At 42.6% G+C, this 21989-nt stretch overlaps 2 protein-coding genes across 2 annotated transcripts in view; one reads left to right on the forward strand and one right to left on the reverse strand.

Moving 5' to 3' along the window:
* The window catches only part of Fhod3 (formin homology 2 domain containing 3), a 389221-nt gene extending 378107 nt beyond the window's left edge, over positions 1 to 11114 (reverse strand). The window contains exon 1 of the mRNA XM_048806588.1: positions 10942 to 11114. Coding sequence (XP_048662545.1) covers positions 10942 to 11099 — 158 coding nt within the window. The 5' untranslated portion in view covers positions 11100 to 11114. The remainder of the gene's footprint in view (positions 1 to 10941) is intronic.
* Positions 11092 to 11630, forward strand: LOC107139397 (transcription initiation factor TFIID subunit 13-like). The gene has a single exon (XM_048806317.1). It carries the CDS (start codon positions 11209 to 11211, stop codon positions 11581 to 11583), a length of 375 nt encoding a protein of 124 aa, XP_048662274.1. The 5' UTR covers positions 11092 to 11208; the 3' UTR covers positions 11584 to 11630.
* Positions 11631 to 21989: the final 10359 nt, after the last annotated feature.

A 21989-nucleotide genomic window follows, 5' to 3' on the forward strand; every position in this document is an offset into this window, starting at 1 on the left:
TTGGGGCCGAGATCACCTCAGTGAGGGCGGCGGGGGGGGGGGGTGGAGAATATACGAAGTACCAGAACTCTGAAGGCAGCTCAGTGTGACCTAACTGCTCCGGGAGGATTCCAGTCCTGTTATCAGCGTGGCCAATGCAGGGAAATGGCTCTAGTTCAAGTCCAGCTGCTCTTCCGAACCAGTGTCCATACCTCAACCTGAGGCCACATCCAAGGCCAACACCACCCCAGTGACAATGGAATTATCTAAAACAGATGTGCAACTCAAGGAGAATGCCTGTCAAGGCCTGTGCATAAGGGATGCGATGGCACTACCACTAAATTTCCCAAAACTTCCTGGATTCTCAGAAAACACGAGTTTCTCTTATTATGCCTATGGCCTTGGGGAAGCAAAAATCTGATTTAACCATTTAAGGCTCCCAGAAGCCTGTGTTTCCATTCCATCCCTCTCAAGGGCACATTTTTGCAGAAAACCAAAGACCTTGGGATAAAAGCAAGGGTCAAAGCCTTTGAGCAGAGTCAAAGGCTTGATCATTTTGGTACCAACAGTGGAACTAATGACCCAAATATTCCTCCAGTCTCATAAGAACCAATCTTAAGGTTAGAATTCCATGGTTAACTATCCTGCAAGACCAGGGTCCCTCTGCAGTTGCCCAAGTAGAAATTTCTTAACAGCTTCCAGAGCTGGAAGCCTCAGTCAACACTCCTGCCTGGGGATAAAGAGATGAAGGGGGATTTCAACCAGTCACCAGCTAGTAAAAGTACATGCTGAGATTTACTTAGAAGCTCAACGTCTAAGAGCCAGCTGCCATTATACTGACCTCCCAAAATATTCCGGTCTCTCCCATTACACTGGGGGACGTGGGGGTTAAGAAAACACCAGACTCAAGCCAGCTGTGCAATCTTTGACAAGTTACTTAACCCAAGTCTGTAAAATGGGATAATAATGCCTAGTTTCTCTGCAGGGTGAGAGGAACACGCAAACAGTGTGCTAGGAACATGCCCGGCATGTGGTAGGTGCTAGACAATGTTCTTGGTGAGGGTACAGAGTGGCAGTCTCCAAGCCACCTTCACTTCCCTTGTTCCATTCCTGTCCTAATTGTTTGGCTATCCACTCCTCTTCATGTCAGTCTGCCTTGTTACTTCCATCTCTCCCATCTTTCCCTTCTCTCCCTTTTTATCACCCATTCAAGAATCCACAGCAATGACCCATTTGTTATTGCTTCTTTCCTGCTCAATTAAAATTCCAGGGATTTAACATGAACTTTTTCAAGGGACCCTACTAAAGCTTGTCCCTTCTGTGTAGTGTTTGGCAACAGATCTCCAAGGAAGGAGCTATCTGCTCTAACTGTAAGGAGTCCCAAGATACACAGGATTAATTTGGAAGTGCCCTGCAGTATACATCCTGTGACCCAAGCATGAAGCCCCTGCATGTGTCCAGAGGGAACCAAAGCTCTGATTCCTGGGTGCTTTCTCAGAGGCCAGTTCCACTATCTTTTTGCTGTTCTCTCCTCCACCATAATTTCTCATCCCAAAAGCTGGAACTTACCATACCCAGCCCAATCTGTCACAAGCTCAGCCAGCATCTCATCCATGAGCATTCCTTGACATCTTTGTAGCCTTTAATGAGGTACGATTAGGGACCATAAAATTGATGGCTGTACAACTATTAATACACCAGTAATCAGCAAAAATCTAATTTTTCTTCACTGCCCAAGAGAGAAGCTTCATGTCCATCTGCCATCATTGCCTAGTGCCACACACAGCCTGACACTAGTTTACCTTGTCTCTACACATTTTCCTTTTCTGGACGCTTCATACAAATTGTACAGCATCATTATGTGTCCGGTTTCTTCTGCTGGGTCCGATTTCAAGCCTCATCCATCCCATGACACATTCATACTTCACTTTTTATTGCCAAGTAGTATTCTATTGGATATGCATGTGGCATTTGGCTAGCTGGCATGCGGTAAGTGCTACACAATGTTCTTGATAAGAGACAAATCCTTGATAAGGATTTATCAAGACAATGTTCGATAAATCTGTTGAGGGACAAGTTGTTTCCATTTGAGTTAATAGTACAAATTCTTACCTAGGTAAGCCAGGCTTTGTGGCACACACTTGCAATCCCCGAGTCAGAGGATGTCAAGTTCAAAGTCAGCCTCAGCTATTTAGCAAGGCCCATCTCCAATACCAAAGAAAGGTTTCAGGATGTGGCTCGATTACTGGTATAATCCCTAGTACCAAAAAACAAATTTTTTCCCAGAGATAAAACATTTGCCTATGTCTAGAGATAAAATTGTAGGGCTATGTAGTTTAACATTTTAAGAAACTATCACACCGATTCTTCTAAAGCAGCTGTACTATGTTCCCACCAGTAATGTATAAGGGGTCCAGTGTCAATACGTTACTGTCATGTTGATCCTAGTAAGTGTGAAGTGACGTCCCATGGTTTTGATCCATCTTTCCCTAAGGACTTACGATGTTGAGCATCTTTGCTTATTGGCCACTTGTATTTTTACTTTGAGAAATGTCAAATCCTTTGTTGCTTTAATTGGTTTATTATTAAATTGCAAAAATTCTATTCTAGTTGTAAGTCCCTTATCAGATGCAACTTGAAGACATTCTGAAGCTGAAATTTTCACTTTATCAATGACATCTTTTGAGGTAAAAGAGATCATTTTGATTAAGTCCAATTTGCATTTTGTCCCTTGTGATTTTGGTGTCATGTCTAAGACTATTGCCTAACCCGAGGCTATGGAGACTTTCCTAGGAATTTGATACTTATATGTAAGAGTTAAGACCCATTTTGTTCATTTCTGTGCATGCTTTAAATCCCCCCATATTCAGACCCCTTTTTCTTACCTTCTATACGTGGCTCTCCTCCAAAAGCAGAGAAGCCCTTGTTTGACACATCTACAGTTTCCAGGCAATCCCACTGATCCCCCACCATCCTCAGCTCCCCTATGCTTTGGATTCCCCCTTCCCAAGGGCATCTTCAATCTCTGACATGCCTGGTTCCTCTCGAAGCCCGACCTTGTGGTCTGGTGTACTTAACTGCTCTCTTCGAGAGCACCTCTCCCCTTGCAGAGCAGGCACTGCTGGTTACCTATCCTGTACCCATATTCCCCGTCTTATAAAAAGACCATTATTTGGGGCTGGGGTTGTGGCTTAGTGGTAAAGCACTTGCCTGCATGTGTTGAGGCACTGGGTTTGAGCCTTAGCACCACGTAAAAAGTAAGATAAAGGTATTGCGTCTATCGACAACTAAAAAGTATTTTAAAAACATTCTCTGGGGTGACAATGTACATCCTCCATGAAGCAAGGTTCTCAGCGAGTTATTGGTGGAAATTGCTGATGGAGCTTCTGGAAAGCTCTTTAAACAGGGGGAGCAGACCCAGCGAGCACCAATATTTAGATGTTAGGATGCTATCCTCAGACTAGAGGGTTATCTCAAAGTCATTCTAGAAAAAGAATCTGTGCAGGGTACACACAGCCTTAAGGATAAGGGATCTCTTCACCCTTTCCCTCTGAGGCAGGGACGACCGTCACCCAATATCCAGAGTAATGGAGAAGGTTAGCTGACACAAGTCCACAATTCATGGTATGACCATGAACTCAAGTTTGGCCAACAGCATGAGAGAAGTTATGTCAACAGGAATGTGGATACACTCCTTTTGTTCTTTTCCCTCAAGGGGCTGAGATGAGGATGATATGGTAAGAATTAAAGCAGCCACCTCAAACCCAGAAATAGGATCTTTGTTTTGTTGATGCCATACCTGGTTTACCAATTCCAAGAATGGGGACTAGATTTGGGCTCTCACACACACAAAAAAAAAAACCAAAGAATTTAATCTTATTTTTTATGTGATGCTGAGGATCAAACCTAGGGCCTTACCCATGCTAGGCAAGCACTTGACCACTAAGCTACATCCCCAGCCCTAAACTTACTTTAGCTGTCATATTTTAAGATTTGACTTGAGAAGTCTGTGCCCTAGCCAATACAGGCCTTCATATAATGGGTATTGGGGTGAGTAGATGGAGCACAGGGGCATTAGGCCTTCGTATAATGGAATGGGAGGAGCCATATTGTAATTATGATAAAGCATGAAAGACTAAAGCCAGACCCATAGGATGGCAAAGATAGATGAGCTGGAGTTCTAGGAACACCATGGAATCAACATTGTCCTTGAAATAGCCTAGTTATCCACCATTTTCTTAGAGTGGATGTTTATAGAAAAATTGCAGGGAATAGAGTGTTCCAAGATACCCTTGTGGCCACACCCTACACCACCTTGCCTGTTAACAAGTGTAACCATGCAAGATGTTAGACAGGTGTACCAATTATTCAGTCCACAGTTTGCTTCAGGATTCAGTTTGTATTGACCAGTTCTAAGGGTTTTCACAAATATGTCCTGTAGCCAACACTAACGACAGCATAGTCCTATCACCCTAATGCCCCTGTGCTCCATCTACTCACCCCAATACCCAGCCCCCATATCCCCATCTCTGGCAACCACCAAAGCCCTTTACTGAGGCCATAGTTTTGCCTTTTACAGAAGGCCAGGTTTGTAATCGGTACAGAGTTTTCACAGACTTCACAATATGAATATTTTTCCTCTGAATTTTCCATCTTGATAGCCCTTTTTAAATAACCGAGTAACATTGTATGTATATACTGCAGTTTGCTCACCTACTAAATAACAACTTGATTGCTTCCAGGTTTGGGCAATTACGAGGAAAAGGGCTAAAAACATTCATGCACAGGTTTTTGTGGTGATGCAAATCTTCAGTTCATTTGCATAACTACCTGGGAGCTTGGCCACCCACTGTTACAGTGCAAGAAACGGACTGTTTTAAAGTAACATTCGCACCAGCAGTGAGGAAATGTCCTGTTCCACGTGCTCACCAGCATTTGATGGCATCAGTGTTTGGGGTTTCAGCCATTCTAAGATGAATGTAACGGGATTGGTTTTAACTACATTATATTGAGCATCTGTCCATATACCACCCTAATGTCTTCCTTGGCAAGGAATCTTGTTTCTTTAAAAAAAAGCTGTCCCAGGTGGTCCGGTCTTTGGTCAGGATCTATAGCAGTGGTTCTCAGTCTTAGAGTCTATTGCAAACAACTGAGGAGCATTAAAAACTCCGCCTTCCATGCTCAGCCTCAGGCTCATAAAATTAGCACGGGGATCGTGGGCCCAGGCAGTGGCAGTTGTAAAAACCACCCCAGGTGAGTCCCACGTGCAGCCTTATTCTATTTAAGTCTTATTTGTAATTGGGTGGTTTGGTTTGTTATGGAGTTTTTAAAGACTTCATCCTTTAATATATGCTTTATCAATGCTTTCTTCCAGTCTGAAGACTATCTTTTCATATTAATATCCTTTCTTTTCCCATGGAAAAAATATACAAATGGTAGCCAGGCCCCGTGGCCCACGCCTATAATCCCCAAGACTCGGGATGATTTCAAGTTTGAAGCCAGCCTCAGCAACTGAGGCCCTAAGCAACTCAGCAAGGCTCCATCGAAGAAAGGGCTGGGGACACGGGTGGCTCACTGGTTAAGCACCCTGGGTTCTATCCCTACTCTACACAGGGTGAGCCCCTGTCTGGGTTGTTGGTTATGTGCCGCTAAACTCAGCTTTTTGCTGAGATATAATACTTGGTCATCCAAATATTGCCACCTGAGTAACAGCTAACCCCTTGGTCCCTACCAGCAGATCCTACTCATCTCACCTCACTCTGTTGCCTGTCCCCCAGGGATAAGGCTTACCGAAGTGTGCAGCACCCTCCCTCCAAGTCATCTCCCAGCTTCTCTGGTCCTTGATGCCTCTCACCTGTGTCCCAGGCCAAGCTCTCACGGACCAGCTCACAACTTAATCGTGGCTTATCACAACCTCAAATGTATAAATACACCCCCCTCCCCAAACTGCCAGTGAGAACACCACCACTTCCCGTTTTCCACACACACTCCACTTCATGTCATGGGCCCATTTGTCCTCTCCACACAAGCTGGTACCAAGCCTCCTAAGTCACAGCGTCCGTCACCTCCCCTGACTCATCCAGGCTCACAATTCTCAGCCACCAGGTTTAGGTCACTCCCTTCTTGTCCCTACAGTGGCCCTCACCTGACCAACCCCTGCTCCAAGTCCTTTCCGCCCACCCCGCTCATCAGACTGTTTCTGAGAAAGCTCCTATTATTCAGGTAAGTTGTCTTCTGCAGACTCCAGCCCACACCCCGCAGCCCAGCTCAGGCCCCCACACTTACCAGCTGTCTTCCTCCTCCTGTCCTGCAGTCTAGCACGGCGAGGTACTGGCCAGCCGCTCTGAGCCCATTATGCAGTCAACATCGAAGCACCTCTACTTCTTCTGGCGTCCTGCAGCCCGTTTGAGAACGCTGACTCCCTTATATAGTGGTTCTCACCCGAGGCTGCACGTGGGACTCACCTGGGGTGGCTTTTAAAACTGCCACGGCCTGGGCCCACGCTCCCCGTGCTAATTTTATGAGCCCGAGGCTGAGCGTGGAAGGTGGAGTTTTTAATGCTCCTCAGTTGTTTGCAATATTCTCCAAGACCGAGAACCACTGCTATAGGTCCTGACCAAACATCGGACCACCTGGGACAGCTTTTTTGAAAAACAAGATTCTCAGGCCCCTTTCCAAACCTCCTGAAGCCCAGAAACTAGAGATTAGTATTTCTAAGCAGTTTCTTCCAGAGTCTTCAGGGGCAGCTGGCCTAACTCTAGCACTGAACTCACCCCAACAGTCCCCAGTCCTCTGAAGGGTCAGCTTCTCCCCCAGCGCAATGGGGCAGGTGTGGGTGATCTGTACTTTGAGCTGTGCTGTGCACGGGGAGTGAGTGCAGCAGACCCCTCGTGCCCCTCACCACTGATTCCACAAGTTCCTCAGCTGCAGGCCTGCTCTCAGCTGAAGCTAACTGTCTGAAGAAGCAAGGGAGATTCTTCATTTCTTCCTTCCACAACCTCCATTTCAATGTAAAATCTGTTCCCAAATTTTTACTATATTTGTGCCAATGGCTACGATTTTTGAATGTGTGGGTTGAGTGCCAGGAACTAACTTAACGTCTTAGGTACATCATCACATTTTACCTCAAAACAACTCAAGGAGTCAGTATCATGATAATATTATAGGGAAACTGAGGTTCAGAGAGGTGCAGTTGTATCCCCATGGTCACCCAGCCATGAGACTAAACACAAAGCCCATATCCCTAACCACTGTGCAACACCCAACAGGGGTGTCAGAGACCCTGCAGGAGACCCTGCTCACACAGAGAGAGAAATGGGGTTGGGAAATACTGTCCTTTTTGTATAAATAAATTTTATAAATGTCCCCATTTTGTAAACTATCAGAAGCTTAAAGTGGCTTGCACAAGGTCACACAGTAGCGGGGTCAGGAATAACCTAGAGGCTTCGAGGCTTCTGTTTCCACTACATCATGTTTTCCTTGCTAATTTTCCCCGGCCGTGGAAAGCAATGGACAGACCTTGCTGCCCTTTTTTTCTTTTTTTTTTTTTTGCATAATAATTGCTTTGTCCTTCCACTTTTGAAGGTCTTTCTCCTCTTCTTTGATAGCCTGAGTGATAACTCTAAACAACAGATAAGTTAATTTTTAGTCTTGGCACAAAAGAGCAGTATAGTGGACAAGAAAAAGAAACGAAGCCCTCCAGCAAGGAAACTCAACTCAGAACACACCACACGAAAAATACCACAATTTCCATCCATATTCATCAGATGGGCACAATATTAGCAGATATTTTCCTATCATTTACACAAAGAAATTAGAGGCCAAAATAATACCTCCCTGTGCCACTTTCATACCTCAAAAGGCCAAACCTTAACCAGGGAATACTTTTATTTTAACTCCTAATGATGGGATAAGTGAGTTCTCAGCCACAGTTAGGCCAAACGCCACACATCTGGGAGAGGATCTAATAAGGACCCTCAGTGCAACTGACACAGCAAATAACCCAGAGACCCTGCTTACCCATGTGGGCGGAGCTCAATCTGCCACTGCTTTCTGGCCAGTGCCCACAGACTTGCTATGTGCTTCCCGAGCTCATAAATAAATGGTGGTAAATAGCCTGGGGATAACAGGTAACCTGGCAGGTTTTCTGCAACCTGGACTAGGAACAGGCAGGGGCCCCCACCAGGAGATCAAAAGAGGTAGCTTCTTCACACTTTTTCAGACCATAAGGGGATGTCATCTTGGTTGTGTCCCAAAGGACAAGGGGTGGGTCACTATATATGAAGACCTTTTCAAAGATATAAAACCTCCCTCTGGGGTGAGTTTGAGACACGTGTGTCCAAAATGTAGCTACCCACCATCTCTTGGGCCAAATTCCCCTGTTTGCCATTCCCCATGTCTTAAGTCTCTCCTGCTCTTCATGCTGTAATTCATTTTCCCAGCATCTCTCACTATTAGAGTGCAAAAATGGTATCTAGGCTCCAGATACCATAGGACCCATGGCCAGGTGGGGATTCAGAAGGGAGCAAAATGATAAAGCAGGCACCATGATCCCTGGCGAGCTTGCCCCAGGATCCCCTGGCTTTTTGGGAGCAGCTGTGGAAGAACACCCAACAATTGGATGCTGGTGTCACCAGTTGGAGCTGCAGTGTCAGTGACGCATGATGGTGGCAAAGGTGTCTTCCCGGGAGCCACTCTACAGTATGGCTACATGTTGTTCTCACTGGAAGCAGTATTGAAGATCAGAATGGATGTCCTTGTGTAAACCGGACACCCATCACCAAAGGTGCAATGCACATGCTGAGTAGACCCTGAAGGGCTGGTGCCCAGAAGCCCCTGGGGTGGCAGAGGACTATAGACCTGAGAATTGGGGCACACCTGTGTTCAGATATGGCTCACCACCTCCTGGCTCTACCACTCTGGACATGTAATTTAACTCCTGAACTTCAGGTGTCTGAGATGGAAAAAATAGATACAAACGAATACAATTACATGACTCTTATGAAAATGAACTATTAAACAAAGACAGTGTAAATAGGTGTCTAGAAATAGAGCTTAGCATAAATGTAACTTTAGCATGCTCCATAAATGTTAGTTCCTTCTTCACCCTTTATTCTTATACTGTCGTCTGATACATCAACACTTTTCCCCCTGAGCTGCCATCTCTAAATTATTCAAGTTTTGGTAAAAAAGAAAACAAAATCAAAAGGACAAAATCTTCAAGCATAACACCACTTTAAACATTTTTCAAGTTGACAATGATCTACTCATAACACTCCTGGGGTCTGTTTGATCAATGAGCCATGAAGTCATCCAATTAGACTGTCATCCAGCCTGCACCCTGACATCTTACATAAACGAATGTCATTGCCAGATACTTGTTAAAAAAAATATCACAATGGAATTTCCCTGATCTATCAGTCTATAATGTTAATTTTTAAAATGATGGATAGTAGACTCTGGTGTGACTAGGGAGGCCAGAAAGGTTCTTTGAGGGACACCCGTGTTGCCAGAGTGTGGTGGATGGGCCTATGGTGGTGGTTCCCAGCATCCACTACTGTTAGGGCCCTCACACAGGGAGCATGAAGGGTGTTCTCAGGATCCTTGCTAGATCCTGTCAAGGCTCTTGGTCTCCTTGGTGTTCAGTGGCCATGCCACTCAGGAATCAATTCAAAGATTGTTCCATTCACCTGACCACAAATATCCACTAAATGCCTATAATGTGCTAGATGCTAGAGATTCAGATGGAACAGTTGTGACATCATGGAGTTTCAGTGGGAGAGAGGAACAATTAGAAGAAGAATGACCATAGTTGTGAAGAGTATTAAAATGGGAAACCCATGAGGCCACCAGCTCACTCCTGAGTCAGCTACATGAAATTAACACTAAGAAGGTTCCAATTCTTCGAGCTATTTTCCCCACTCTTTGAGCTATTTATGAAAAATCAATACTCTCAGACAGTTATTACCTGACTGTATTTTTAAATTGGGTAAGGTAGCTTCAAATGACTTTTGGGGGTCTCTGAATACCAGATTAAGACACCTGAGCATTATTTAGGGAGCCTCTGAAGGTCTCTAAGGAAAGTGATAAAATCAGAGATACACTTGGTTGAAGATGGATGGGGATGTGGAAAGGGAGGCAGGGGCCCCATCAAAAGGTGACTTCAGTAACCTAATGGCTGACTCCATGTGCACATCCAACAGAGATTTCACTTTCTGTACACACCTCTGGTTTGTTATGTCAGTATTGCTTCACTCAGTAATAAGCAATCTGTAGGCTAAATGTAACTTGATGTTCATGAACATAATTAATAATTATTTTCTCCACTGTAATGAGTTGAAATATGATAACAGCCTATAAAACCATCTATGAGGGCATCTGCCAAGAAAATGAAATATCCAACAGATGATTGTAAACAATGTTTAAAACAGTTATCAATCCACTAAAATCTGAAAGATATTGATGGGTTTTTTTGTTGTTGTTTTGTTGTTTCTTAGTACTGGGGATTGAACCCAAGGGCACTTAACCACTGAGCCACATCCCAAGCTCTTTATATTTTTTATTTTGAGATACGGTCTCACTAAGTTGCTTACAGCCTAGCTAAATTACTGAGGCTAGCTTTGAACTTGTGATCCTTCTGCCTCAGCCTCCAAAGCTACTGGAATTACAGGCATAAGATGTTCATTTAATTGTGATATTTAAATGGAAAAATAACTTAGAGGGTAAGTACCATGTGTTTGATTAAAATGCCAGAAATTTTCCTTGGGTGGGCTATCCCTGAGTCGCTTTATCAGGAAAAGCTCCTCAAAATGGAAAAGGGTCTGCAGTCACCACTGAGTCACCTGCAGGACCCTTTTGAAGAGGTCAAAGTTACTGTGATTTCTCCAAAGTATTTGAAGCCACCAATGCACCACATATTCTGGTAAGTGGGGAACAGTCGGCAGGAACAACAGTTGCTCTTACCCAGCGTCATCCTGGAAGCCTTCCAACTCATCCCGCTGCTCTGCCAGTGTGGCCTCCAGATCCAGGTAGGTGCCATTGTGGGACAGCTGCAGAGTACAGTCGTCCAGCTGTGAGAGAAAGAATGTGTTAAGCCCAGTCTGCTGTTGGGGTGGGGGCATCCTGTGCAGAAGTCACATTAACTTTCAAGTGTTTTTTAAAAGCAAGCATCATGGGTAAAACCAGCCAGCAGCTAGCCAGCGAGGCGCTGTGGGCTGGCAGGCTAGTGGGATGGCAGATGAGGAAGAAGACCCAACCTTTGAGGAGAAAAATGAAGAAATTGGAGGAGGTGCAGAAGGTGGACAGGGTAAAAGAAAGAGACTTTTTTCTAAAGAATTACGATGTATGATGTATGGGTTTGGGGATGACCAGAATCCTTACACTGAGTCAGTGGATATTCTTGAAGACATTGTCATAGAGTTCATCTCTGAAATGACCCACAAGGCAATGTTAATTGGAAGACAAGGTGGAGTACAAGTTGAAGATATCGTCTTCTTGATTCGAAAGGACCCAAGGAAGTTTGCTAGGGCTAAAGACTTGCTTACCAAGAATGAAGAATTGAAACGAGCTAGAAAAGCATTTGATGAAGCAAACTACGGATCTTGATAATTTTTGTACTTCATGAAATTTCGTTATCTTCTGTGGAAATCATATACAATAATTGTGTATTTTGTACAGTAATGTCCTAATATCTAGGCATGTAAATGAAAGATGGAAAAACAAAGTTTCAGCCTTTATTTTCATGTCTTTGATTTTAGAGTGATCCTTGAGCCTTTAATTGCCTGGCTTTACATGACTATACTTGAATTACTTACTGAGTTTTAATGACTACATGTAAGTTAAAATACCTTACAAATTATGCAGTTCCTTCTGACTTTTGCCTATCTAAAGGATGAAGGAGTATTTATGTGTTAGGTATACTTGTGCCATTATAAGCTATACTATAGCTGCTTAATAGGTGAAATCTAGATGTCATTTTGACTATGACAGCTGAGACATATGCCTTACATATTCTGAAGTTTTTAGACAACAGTGGTCTGAGATGTTATTAAAGATAGTGAACTGGTTTTTCTTTTAAGGAGATGATATTTGAAACTACAAGTTTTATAAAAATGTTTATGTGTCTTAAATGATAATTTGTTTTAATATTTTCTAAAGAGTGATTTTTTTTTTTTTTTAGAAACTTAAAGTTTCATTTTGATGCTTCCATGTTGAAAGATTTTTTTTTATTTAAAACCTTTTGGGACTTAGGTTACTTTTTAAGTTTTAGAACTCATTTTCCTGATCATCTACTTTTAGTAGAAGGAATGGCTACTAATGTTTAATAAACTAATGGTAGGATAAGCATTTGGGGTAGAGTATTTTTTAACATATTTGTAAGTACTTGTGGAAATGTGTAGTTGACTAAAACCATAGGTAGCTACAAAACCCACTTTTGTAGCTCAGAGTATACAGATTTTGTGTGAATTTAGCTTATTGCATTAAATTATTGTTCTTAGCTTAAAATAAAGATTAAAATTGCATTTAAGGAGAAAAAAAATAAAAATAAAAGCAAGCATCATGATGAACTGTGCAGCCTAACTAGAAGAGGTAATACACTAGTGCAAATAGATCAGGAGCAAACCAGGTACCAAGTGGACAGACAAGGCGACTGTTAAAGGACTGGCATTGACAGGCCCAAAAGACAGACAGGGCAGGAGAAATAGCCCTCTGGGCACTAGGCATCTGCCACTCTCCATTCAGAGGGTACAGAGAAAGCTGTGGATTTGCTCAGTGGGGACCAAGATCATGATGCTGGTGTAACCATGGATTAAGAGTCACCAAGTTTAAAAGGCAGATTTGGTGTGGAATACATGCTGTTTCTTTTGACTTGGTGAGAGGCCTACTTATTTAGATTCTATGGTCACACCTGGCACACTGCAAATAATAGTTATCCAATAAACATTTTTGCAGTTGAACTCAAAGAGACCAGTTCCATCCAAATGGCAACATATCCAAAGTACAACACACACAAGAGGAAATTAGGTCTCTTTGTCACTAGTCTCCTTTTTTAAAATTTAACCAACTAACATTAATTATCTTCCAGGAACTCTTCTGAATACATAGGCACAGTAAATCATTTGATTCTCAAAAGAACTCTTTGTTCTATTGTTAAACCCATTTTATAGATAAGGAAACTTGGGTCTAGAGAGATATTAAGTTGCTCACCCAGGGTCACAATCTGGTAAATGGTAGAGCTGGGATTTAGATACTAGCAGCCTGGTCAAGGTCATGCACTGAGCCACTGTACTCTACATCTTCTCTATGGATCAAGACCCTCAAGGGACTTGAAAACTCATCACACTCCAACATGCAGCTGTGTCATTGGGCATTCTGATGTGACCAAGGCAAGGCCACATGTTTACCAACCCCATTCTCTTTTCTTCTTGGGCACAAATGCTACATATCCAAGCCTTATAGTTGAGCTCTGGTCACAGACTAAGTACAAACAATAGAATGTGGGTGAAAGTGAAGAAAGTCCCCAAGAAGCCTAGCCATAACACCCCTGCACCTTTCTACTCTTGCCTGTAGCCAGACACCGAGGAAAAAGAGGAAGACACCAAACCCCAGAAAACGAAAGAGCCCCAGATAAATGGAGCTTGTGTTCCTGCATGTACATGGAAGAGAGGAGCTGCCCAGCTTCCAATGACCCATCCTGGGTTGTGACAAGATCAAGAAATAAACCTTTGCTGTGATAAGTTATTAAGAATATCAGGTTGTCTGCACAAAAATCAGCTCCAAAAGGATCAAAAAACCCTAGAAATTAGACCAGAAACTATGCAACTCCTAGAAGAAAGTGTAGGGTCAGCATTCCAACATATAGGCACAGGCGATGATTTTTAAGACCCTTAAAGATCAGGAAATAATGCCAACAGTTAATAATGAGATAGCATCACATTAAAGTTTCTGCACAGATAAGGAAACAATTGAAAATGTGAAGAAAGAATCTACAGGAGAATATCTTTGCTAGTTATTCTTCTGACAGAGGATTAATATCTAAAATATATAAAGAACTGAAAAAATTTAATACCAACCCCCACAATAACCCAATTAGTAAATGGGCAAATGAATTACATAGAAATACAAATGGCCAACAAATATATGAAAAAATGTTCAACATCATTAGCAATTATGGAAATGCAAATCAAGAAAGAGACTTCGTCTCACAGCAGTCAGAATGACAACCATTAAGAATACAAACAATAAGGGGCTCAAGTTGTGGCTCAGCGGTGGAGCCTTGCACGTGCGAGACCCTGGGTTCGATCCTCAGCATCACATAAAAATAAATAGGTGAAATAAATGTATTGTGTCCAGCTACAACTAAAAAAATAAATATTAAAAAAGAATAGAAACAATAATAAATACTAAAAAGGATGTGGAGAAAAAGGAACATTTTTACACTGTTGGTGGGATCGTAAATTAGTACAACCACTAGGGAAATCAATATGGAGGTTCCTCAAAAGACTAGGCATGGAACTACCTACCATGTGACCTAGCTATACCACCTTTTGGTATATTATTCTGAAAAGTTAAAATCATCATATTACAGTGATACATACTTACCTATGTTTATAGCAGCACAATTCACAATAGCCAAACTATGGAACTGCCCTAGATGTCCATCAATAGATTAATGGATAAAGAAAATGTGGTACATATACACAATGGAGTTTTATTCAACTATAAAGAAGAATGAAATTATGTCGTTTGCAGGAAAATGGATGGGACTTGAGACCATATGTTAAGCAAAGTATGCCAAACTCAGGCAGTCAAGGGTTGTATGTTTTCTCTCATTTGTTGAAGTAGAGAGAAAAAAGGAAAAGAAAGTGGTGGGGCAAGGATCTCATGAAAATCAAAGGGAGATAAATAGAGGAAAGGGATGGGAGGGGTAAAGGGGAGGAGTGCTGGGGAGGGATGTTGGCCAAATTATATTGTTATATTGTGTGCATGTATAAATGTGTAACAAAAAAGTCATTATTATATATAATTATAATGCACCGATTTTTAAAAAAATGGGGGAGAAGAAAAAATTGTGTCTGTACTGAACAGAATTTTTTCTTGTAATTATTTTCTAAACAATAATATCAGCTATTTATACTGCAAAAAAAAAAAAAAAAAGAATATCAGGTTGTTGCCGGGTGCAGTGGTGCACAACTGTAATCCCATCTACTCCAGTGGCTGAGGCAGGAAGATCACAAGTTCAAGTCTAATATTGGCAACTTGGTGAGATGTTGTCTCCAAATAAAATAAAAAGGGCTGGGAATGTATCTCAGTGGTAGAGCAGCCCTGGGTTCAATTCCAAGTATTAGAAAAAGGGATTTTGTTATATTTAGAATGATTACACTTCAAAATATAGAAAAATCACTTTAACAAAGAAGAATGAGATTAACATTATGAAGAAATCCAAACGTATAACTTCACCTTTGGTTTCTTAGGTTGTAAGAGTGGCTTTTGTTATTCATCTAGTTGGTGAGTTAAGACTCTCAGCCAAAATGACAGGAGATTGGGGAAAAGGGAAGACAAATATGTGAGTGCTTTAAAACATCTAGATAAATGCCTCTAAGCCACTCTAAGTGAGATTTCAAACAAGGAATTAGTCTCTTATGATGGGAAAGCTTTGCTCAATACCCTCAACACGTAAAAATCTAGACTGTCAGCTTATTCAGAATTGGCATCTGTAACAATTCTTGCTAGAGACCCCACACTTCCTTAATGCTGACATCCCTCAACAAAATGAAAGGAATTTGTTCTTTAGTATTTGTGAGAAATACCAAGTTAAATCATTTGAAGGTTAATCCTATTTTATTCACTTGTCTTATTTCTCTAATGACAAACTAAAGGCATATGGGTGTATTTCAGCCTTCCTGAGTGGCACTTCATTGATGTACCATCTGATCTATGAAGGCATTTAAATACAGAAATCAAAATGGCCAAACTCCATTTACTGTGGTGTCAGAGGTGTAGCCAGGGTTTGGGGAAAAGATACAGGGGAACTGGCTGCAGTGTCACACACCTGTAATCCCAGGGATTTGGGAGGCTGACACAGGAGGATCACAAGTATGATGCCAGCCTCAGTCACATAGCAAGACCCTCAGCAACTCAGTGAGACCTGTCTTGAAATAAAAAATAAAAAGGAGCCCACACAGTGGTACACGCCTGTAATCCCAGCAGCTCAGGAAGCTGAGGCAGGAGGATTGTGAGTTCAAAGCCAGCCTCAGAAACTTAGTATAACCCTGAGCAACTCAGTGGGACCCTGTCTCTAAATAAAATACAAAAAGGGCTGGGGATGTGGTTCAGTGGTTAAGTGTCCCTGGTTCAATCTCAAGTACCAAAAAATACAAAAATAAAATTTAAAAAAATAAAATGAAAAGGGCCGGGGGTGATAAAGTGCCCCTGGATTAGATCCCCAGTAACAACAACAGCAACAACAACAAAAAAAGACAGAAGAGAGTGCCCTCCCTGGTCTATGGCAGCAGCCAACAGGAAGTCTGCTGCAAAAGACACCCCTTTAGCCAAGGGTCACCAGTGAACAGAAGTAAGAATTTATCATCCCTAGGTGGAAAATTCCATTAAAAACTGGACTTTTGTTAACACACACAACCATTAGTATAGTTGTCGTCATTGGAAACGTGTTCTTTCTTTTAACTTCTACAGCTGGTATTAACTAATAAAGCTTACTTAGTTCTGTTGGCAGTGTCAACACTTTTACTTATGCTTAATCCCACATAGAATCAGCAGCCTAGCAGATGGCATAATGAAAGCCCTTTAAGCCATAACAATTTCTTTTGCCTCCACCCCTGGAAACATCTGAGTCCAGAGAAAGGAGCTTTTGGATCAAGAGTCTTTGCTTCTCCTCAAAAGGGTCTGAGTCATGCTGAAGTCGTGGTCCACACTCAGCCCAGGGAGAAACCAAGAGCGAGAGGAAGTGCTACCCTGGAGCAGAAAGCATGCATAGACGTGGCTAAATGCTCCCACCAGTCTGTTTCAAATACCAACAGGGGTCACTGATACACAAAAACTCACCAATACAGTCTTTCTCCCACAACTATGTGAGAAGTACCCTCCCTCAGGAGCAGAGATTAGCAGTCAGATGATTAGAAAGTGATGTGTTTTGAATACTTACTACCTTCAATTTTAAATCTTTTTATTCAATTATAAGTTTCTATTACTCAATTTTTTAATAATAACTGTGTTTAACAATTGACTCATAAAACTCCTGAGACTTTAACAGTCAGTGCTCAGAAGCTACCCAGGCCAGGGCCAGGGCATATTTCTCATATCCCTCCCTTTTACTCAGTGGAGACAAGGGCTAAGGCTCCCTAGCTTAGGATTTCAGTCCCCTCCATTCCCACGTAACCTCTGTACCCATAGCCTCAGCTGGGGCATAAGCAGGGGTGCACTGATGGCCACAGATATAGTCCTGTCCTTAATGGCATTGTGGGCTATTTAGCATATCATCTCCATCCTGCACTCTCTGATTTTATTCCCATCAACCAAAAGTGACTATCCCATCTTCCTGGACATCTCCTGGCCTGCCAGGCATCTACCTCAATGTGCTCCAGGCTGTCCCCAAATCACAACAGGAAATCATACAATTTCCCCAGCCTTCTGACACAGGACCCCACCACCACCACCACACTTAGCCCAACTGCCCATTCTCACCATTCCTCTCCTCACATAATGGACATCATTAACCACCACCACAGCCCTATTCTGACCCAATTATGTGCCAGACGCAGGCAGGGTATCCAGGAACACAGAAACACTTCCTTCCCTCAAAAAGATGGATTCATTGAGTAAGTATGACATACAAATAAAACAGAATTAAGTAAAATGCCATCTAAATCAACTGTCCAAATGTATGTATATTCTTCCTCGGTTGTATTCCTGTCACTGTAATTATGAGAGACCCAAATATCCTCCATACAACTGCCCAAGTCCCCCTTCCAGGAGGAAAACCGCCATTGGGATGACTTCCTAAGCCAGAAGTCATCATCCCAATCCCATAATTAATGGGTGGGCACGTCCTTCCTCATTTGTGCTAGTGAGTCCCTCAAATGAAAAAGAAAAGATGACTATGTGTGTCTGAGTTCCCCAGGAAGCACATGTGGGGAAGGGGGGAAAAAATCAGACATCAGCTGCCCTTAGAGAAATGAGACACAAGTGCCCAAAGGGGATCCTAACAGCACAGGTGCACTGTGAGGATGCCAAACAAGTCAGCACACACTGCCCAAGCCATTCCACAATGCAGGCCCTGCCTTAGTCTTGCACCCAGACATGTGAGATTAATATTTAAACCATCACATGAGCCAAGGAGCAAGAATAAAGGGTTTTTCCGATGGAGTGACACACTGAAAGAGTAAAATCCCCTAGATATTTGGGAGATGACAAGGGTCAGCTTCGGTTATCATTTTAATAAACATATTGATAAGTACCCTAAAGGAAATTCTTCAATCTTGTTAGTGATAGCTGATGTTATAAACTTCCAAAACAATGGGCAGCGACTGGGGTTAATTCCAATTGCATTATTATAAAGATTTAGGCAGAAATATCCAAATTTCCCTACAGAGTGAAGGACTCCAACACCTCCCTGCCAGCCCAATCCCTGACCTCAATTCCTGCTTACAGGGAGCAACCTGATCCCTTCCCTTGGCCTCTCATGTCAAATATCTTCCCGGATGACTTAAGGGCCCTGGAATTTCCTGACTCCGACAATTTTCATGTCAACCCTGATCCCCTGGCAGCATGTCCCCTGCACTCCTTTCTTGGCTGTAGGTTTGGTGGCACTTCGGGACATAAGACAAAGCAGGGAGCCATGTGGGAAGATAGCATTACAGGGCTATTATAGAAGGGTGGCGATTAGGGAATTTAGGGGTAGTGACAGTGGCGCAGCAGGGAGACTTCAGATCAGGTTGCGGGCTGTCAACCTATGGCCAGGATTCTGGCAGGGGGTGGGCTGCTCGGGAGGGAGTCAGTCCCAGATCCACAATAAGGTCCTTCCAGATAGGCTGCATTCTGTGCCACTCCCCCAGGGTCAAAACACACCATATAAATGGACCCTCATTCTCTAGAGACAGAGAAAGAGCCCTCTGCTCCTCGTAGAGAGGCTATACAAAGTCCCTCTGGGGTTCTTTTGACTGTTCCTACAAAGAGAGTGCGCTCAAAAAAGCAGGCTGGCTCACCATCCCAGAAAAACCCCAAACATCTAAAACAAGGCTGATGTCACGTCTCGATTTATATATTCTTTCCCTTCCTTAAGCCAGTGAAGTGGAGTGTTACTGGGGCAGTTTAATGATTATCTGGGTTCTGGCAGCAGGTCTACAGTGATCCTAGTCTAGGCAATAAAATTTCTGTGTAACCCCTAAATAGATTTTTACAGAACCACTCTATAAATATACATGAAGGCTACCCTTTTTATTTATTTTTTATTTTTTGTAATGGTAGGTGGACAGAACGCCTCTATTTTGTTTATTTTTATGTGACGCTAAGGATAGAGTGCCTCATATGTACTAGGCAAGCACTCTGCCACTGAGCGACAGCCCCAGTCCCTGAAGGTTACCCTTTAAAGTAATGTTGGTAGTAATTCAGAAGTAGAAAAATAGATGCCAGTTTTAAAAAGAAAAACTAAGTCTAAAGAAAAGCACAAATCAACATCACTTGCCTGTGTCATTTGATTCATCCCCCCATCCCTGCATCCACACCCTTCCCAGGTGCTTTTGCAACTTGACAGGCAGATTCTTCCTCCACTCCTGCAGTCTGGGCTGGCCTAGGTCCTGCTTTGCCCAGTGGAGTGGTAGTAAACATGACAAAGCAGGTGTGTGCAGGGCACTTGCTCACTGGGGTTGCCCTCTCTGGTTGCTCTTGGAACTCTACCAATTGAGGGAAGCCAACCTGGATCTTCAAGCCTACAGAGGACCCACCAGCTGATAACAGAGACAGGAGGGAGCCCAGCAGAAATCAAACTAGCCTAAACCAAATGCCCCAGAGACCCATAGGCTTATAAGACACTTCACGATTGTTACTTTAAGTCAGTCACCTCTTTCCTGTGAGTTGTCATAACAGCTGAAGGCAGATGGGCAAGGCAACTTTCACCCTTGGAGTGCTCGGTATCTGGATGGGTGGTAGGTGACTGACTGGCCTCCATAAGTTGCCTAATGAATACACCATGATACAGCCAGCTCAAGGCAGGGATGGGCAGCACATGCCCAGCCCTGAGATGCCAACGAACACACACACTTAACCCAGACTCCCCCAAAGCCCAAATTCCCTGCTGGAGACAGAGGACAGCAGCAGACACTGAGTAAAAGCAAGAAGGGGAAAGCCAAATAGGAAATGAAGGAACAGTAAGCTGAGATCCCCTTCTAGTGTGAGGAGGCAGCAGGAAGAGAAATCAAGTGGATTGAGGCTCCAAGACCCCAGAACATGTTCCACCTTACTCCACTTGCAAACTGCAAATTGAAAAGTAGAATTGTTAAGAATTTCAAGCAACTGCAAACCCAGGCCTTTCATACTGCACTGGTCCCATGACCACAAATCAGCCCACTCGTGGCTCAGAAATGAAGCATTGCTGTGAGCCCTGGCTCTCTCCAAAAATAAGCTTACTGTCAGCCCCCTGAGCATCCCAACTCAAACTCATCCCAGTCGAAGAGTGGCACCAAAGCAGTCAACATGTTTCAGTTGGTCACCTGCAGAATAGCTATGTCCGTTTCCTCCCTCAAATGGTACTTCTGCTGCTAGGCAGCCATGAAGCTTGTGGCTTTCCTAGATTTTGTGGTTCCTTCTAAACACAAGAGAGACAAGAAACTAGACTTAGACAATAAACAAAAGAAGTTAAGAAAGAGAGCTTTCCAGCAGGCAGAATCACATGTCCCTTTTGCAATTCTTAATAAAACCAACACAACACATGTTTGATCATTTAGGCTTTTATGGGCAATGGCTCCCTATAATAACTACTGCAGAGGGACAAGTTGGAAGACTCACACACTGTCCTAAAATGGACAGTAAGGACATGTTATTCATTTCAATATCCTTCAGAATATGCATACCTCTCATATATATTCATTAGTATGTGCAGTTGGCCCTCCATAGCCACGGGTTCCACATACACAAATTAAAATAATTGTGAAGTAAAAATAATCAGAAAAAAATTACATCTGTACTGAACATGTTGGACTTTTTTCTTGTCGTTATTCCCTAAAAAATACAGTATAAGAATTTGCACAGCATTTACATTGTATTAGGCATTATATATATATATGATATATATAAATAACAAACTATACAGGACGATGGGTGTAGGGTACATGAAAATACTATGCCATTTTATTTAAGGAACCTGAACATCCACAGATCTGGGTTTCCACAGAGGTCTTGAAACCAATCCCCCATGGATTCCAAGGGGTAACAATATGATGCATTTCATCATTTAAAAATATTAGTTTCCTACAGAGATGTAACTAAGTTTAGAAATACAAGTAACCCTGGTCAGTTTTCTTAAAGAGAAAGACCAAAAGACTGATTTACATGATATCAGAAGAAAATAGGTCCTGTCAACTAACCTCAACAATCCCACTGCCCTTCTACAATCCTAGAGACCCATTTAGGCTCTTCAGAATAAATATCACACAGGGACTTTAATAAATGTTTTAGGACAAATTATAAGGACACTTATACTTATCCAACACATACAGGTGATTAAATAATGTGAGTACATATTCTTTGTTTTTTTTTTTTTATTTTTTTTTATTGGTTGTTGAAAAACATTACAATGCTCTTGACATATCATATTTCATACATTAGATTCAAGTTGGTTATGAACTCCCAATTTTACCCCAAATACAGATTGCAGAATCACATCGGTTACACATCCACATTTTTACATAATGCCCTATTAGTAACTGTTGTATTCTGCTACCTTTCCTATCCTCTACCATCCCCCCTCCCTCCCCTCCCATCTTCTCTCTCTTCTCCAT

Source organism: Marmota marmota, unplaced genomic scaffold (genome assembly GCF_001458135.2).
Source record: "Marmota marmota marmota unplaced genomic scaffold, marMar, whole genome shotgun sequence".
Classification (NCBI taxonomy): domain Eukaryota; kingdom Metazoa; phylum Chordata; class Mammalia; order Rodentia; family Sciuridae; genus Marmota; species Marmota marmota.

Excerpts from the sequence above, each read along its gene's own strand:
- LOC107139397 (XM_048806317.1), top strand. The coding sequence starts at position 11,209 with ATGGCAGATGAGGAAGAAGACCCAACCTTTGAGGAGAAAAATGAAGAA.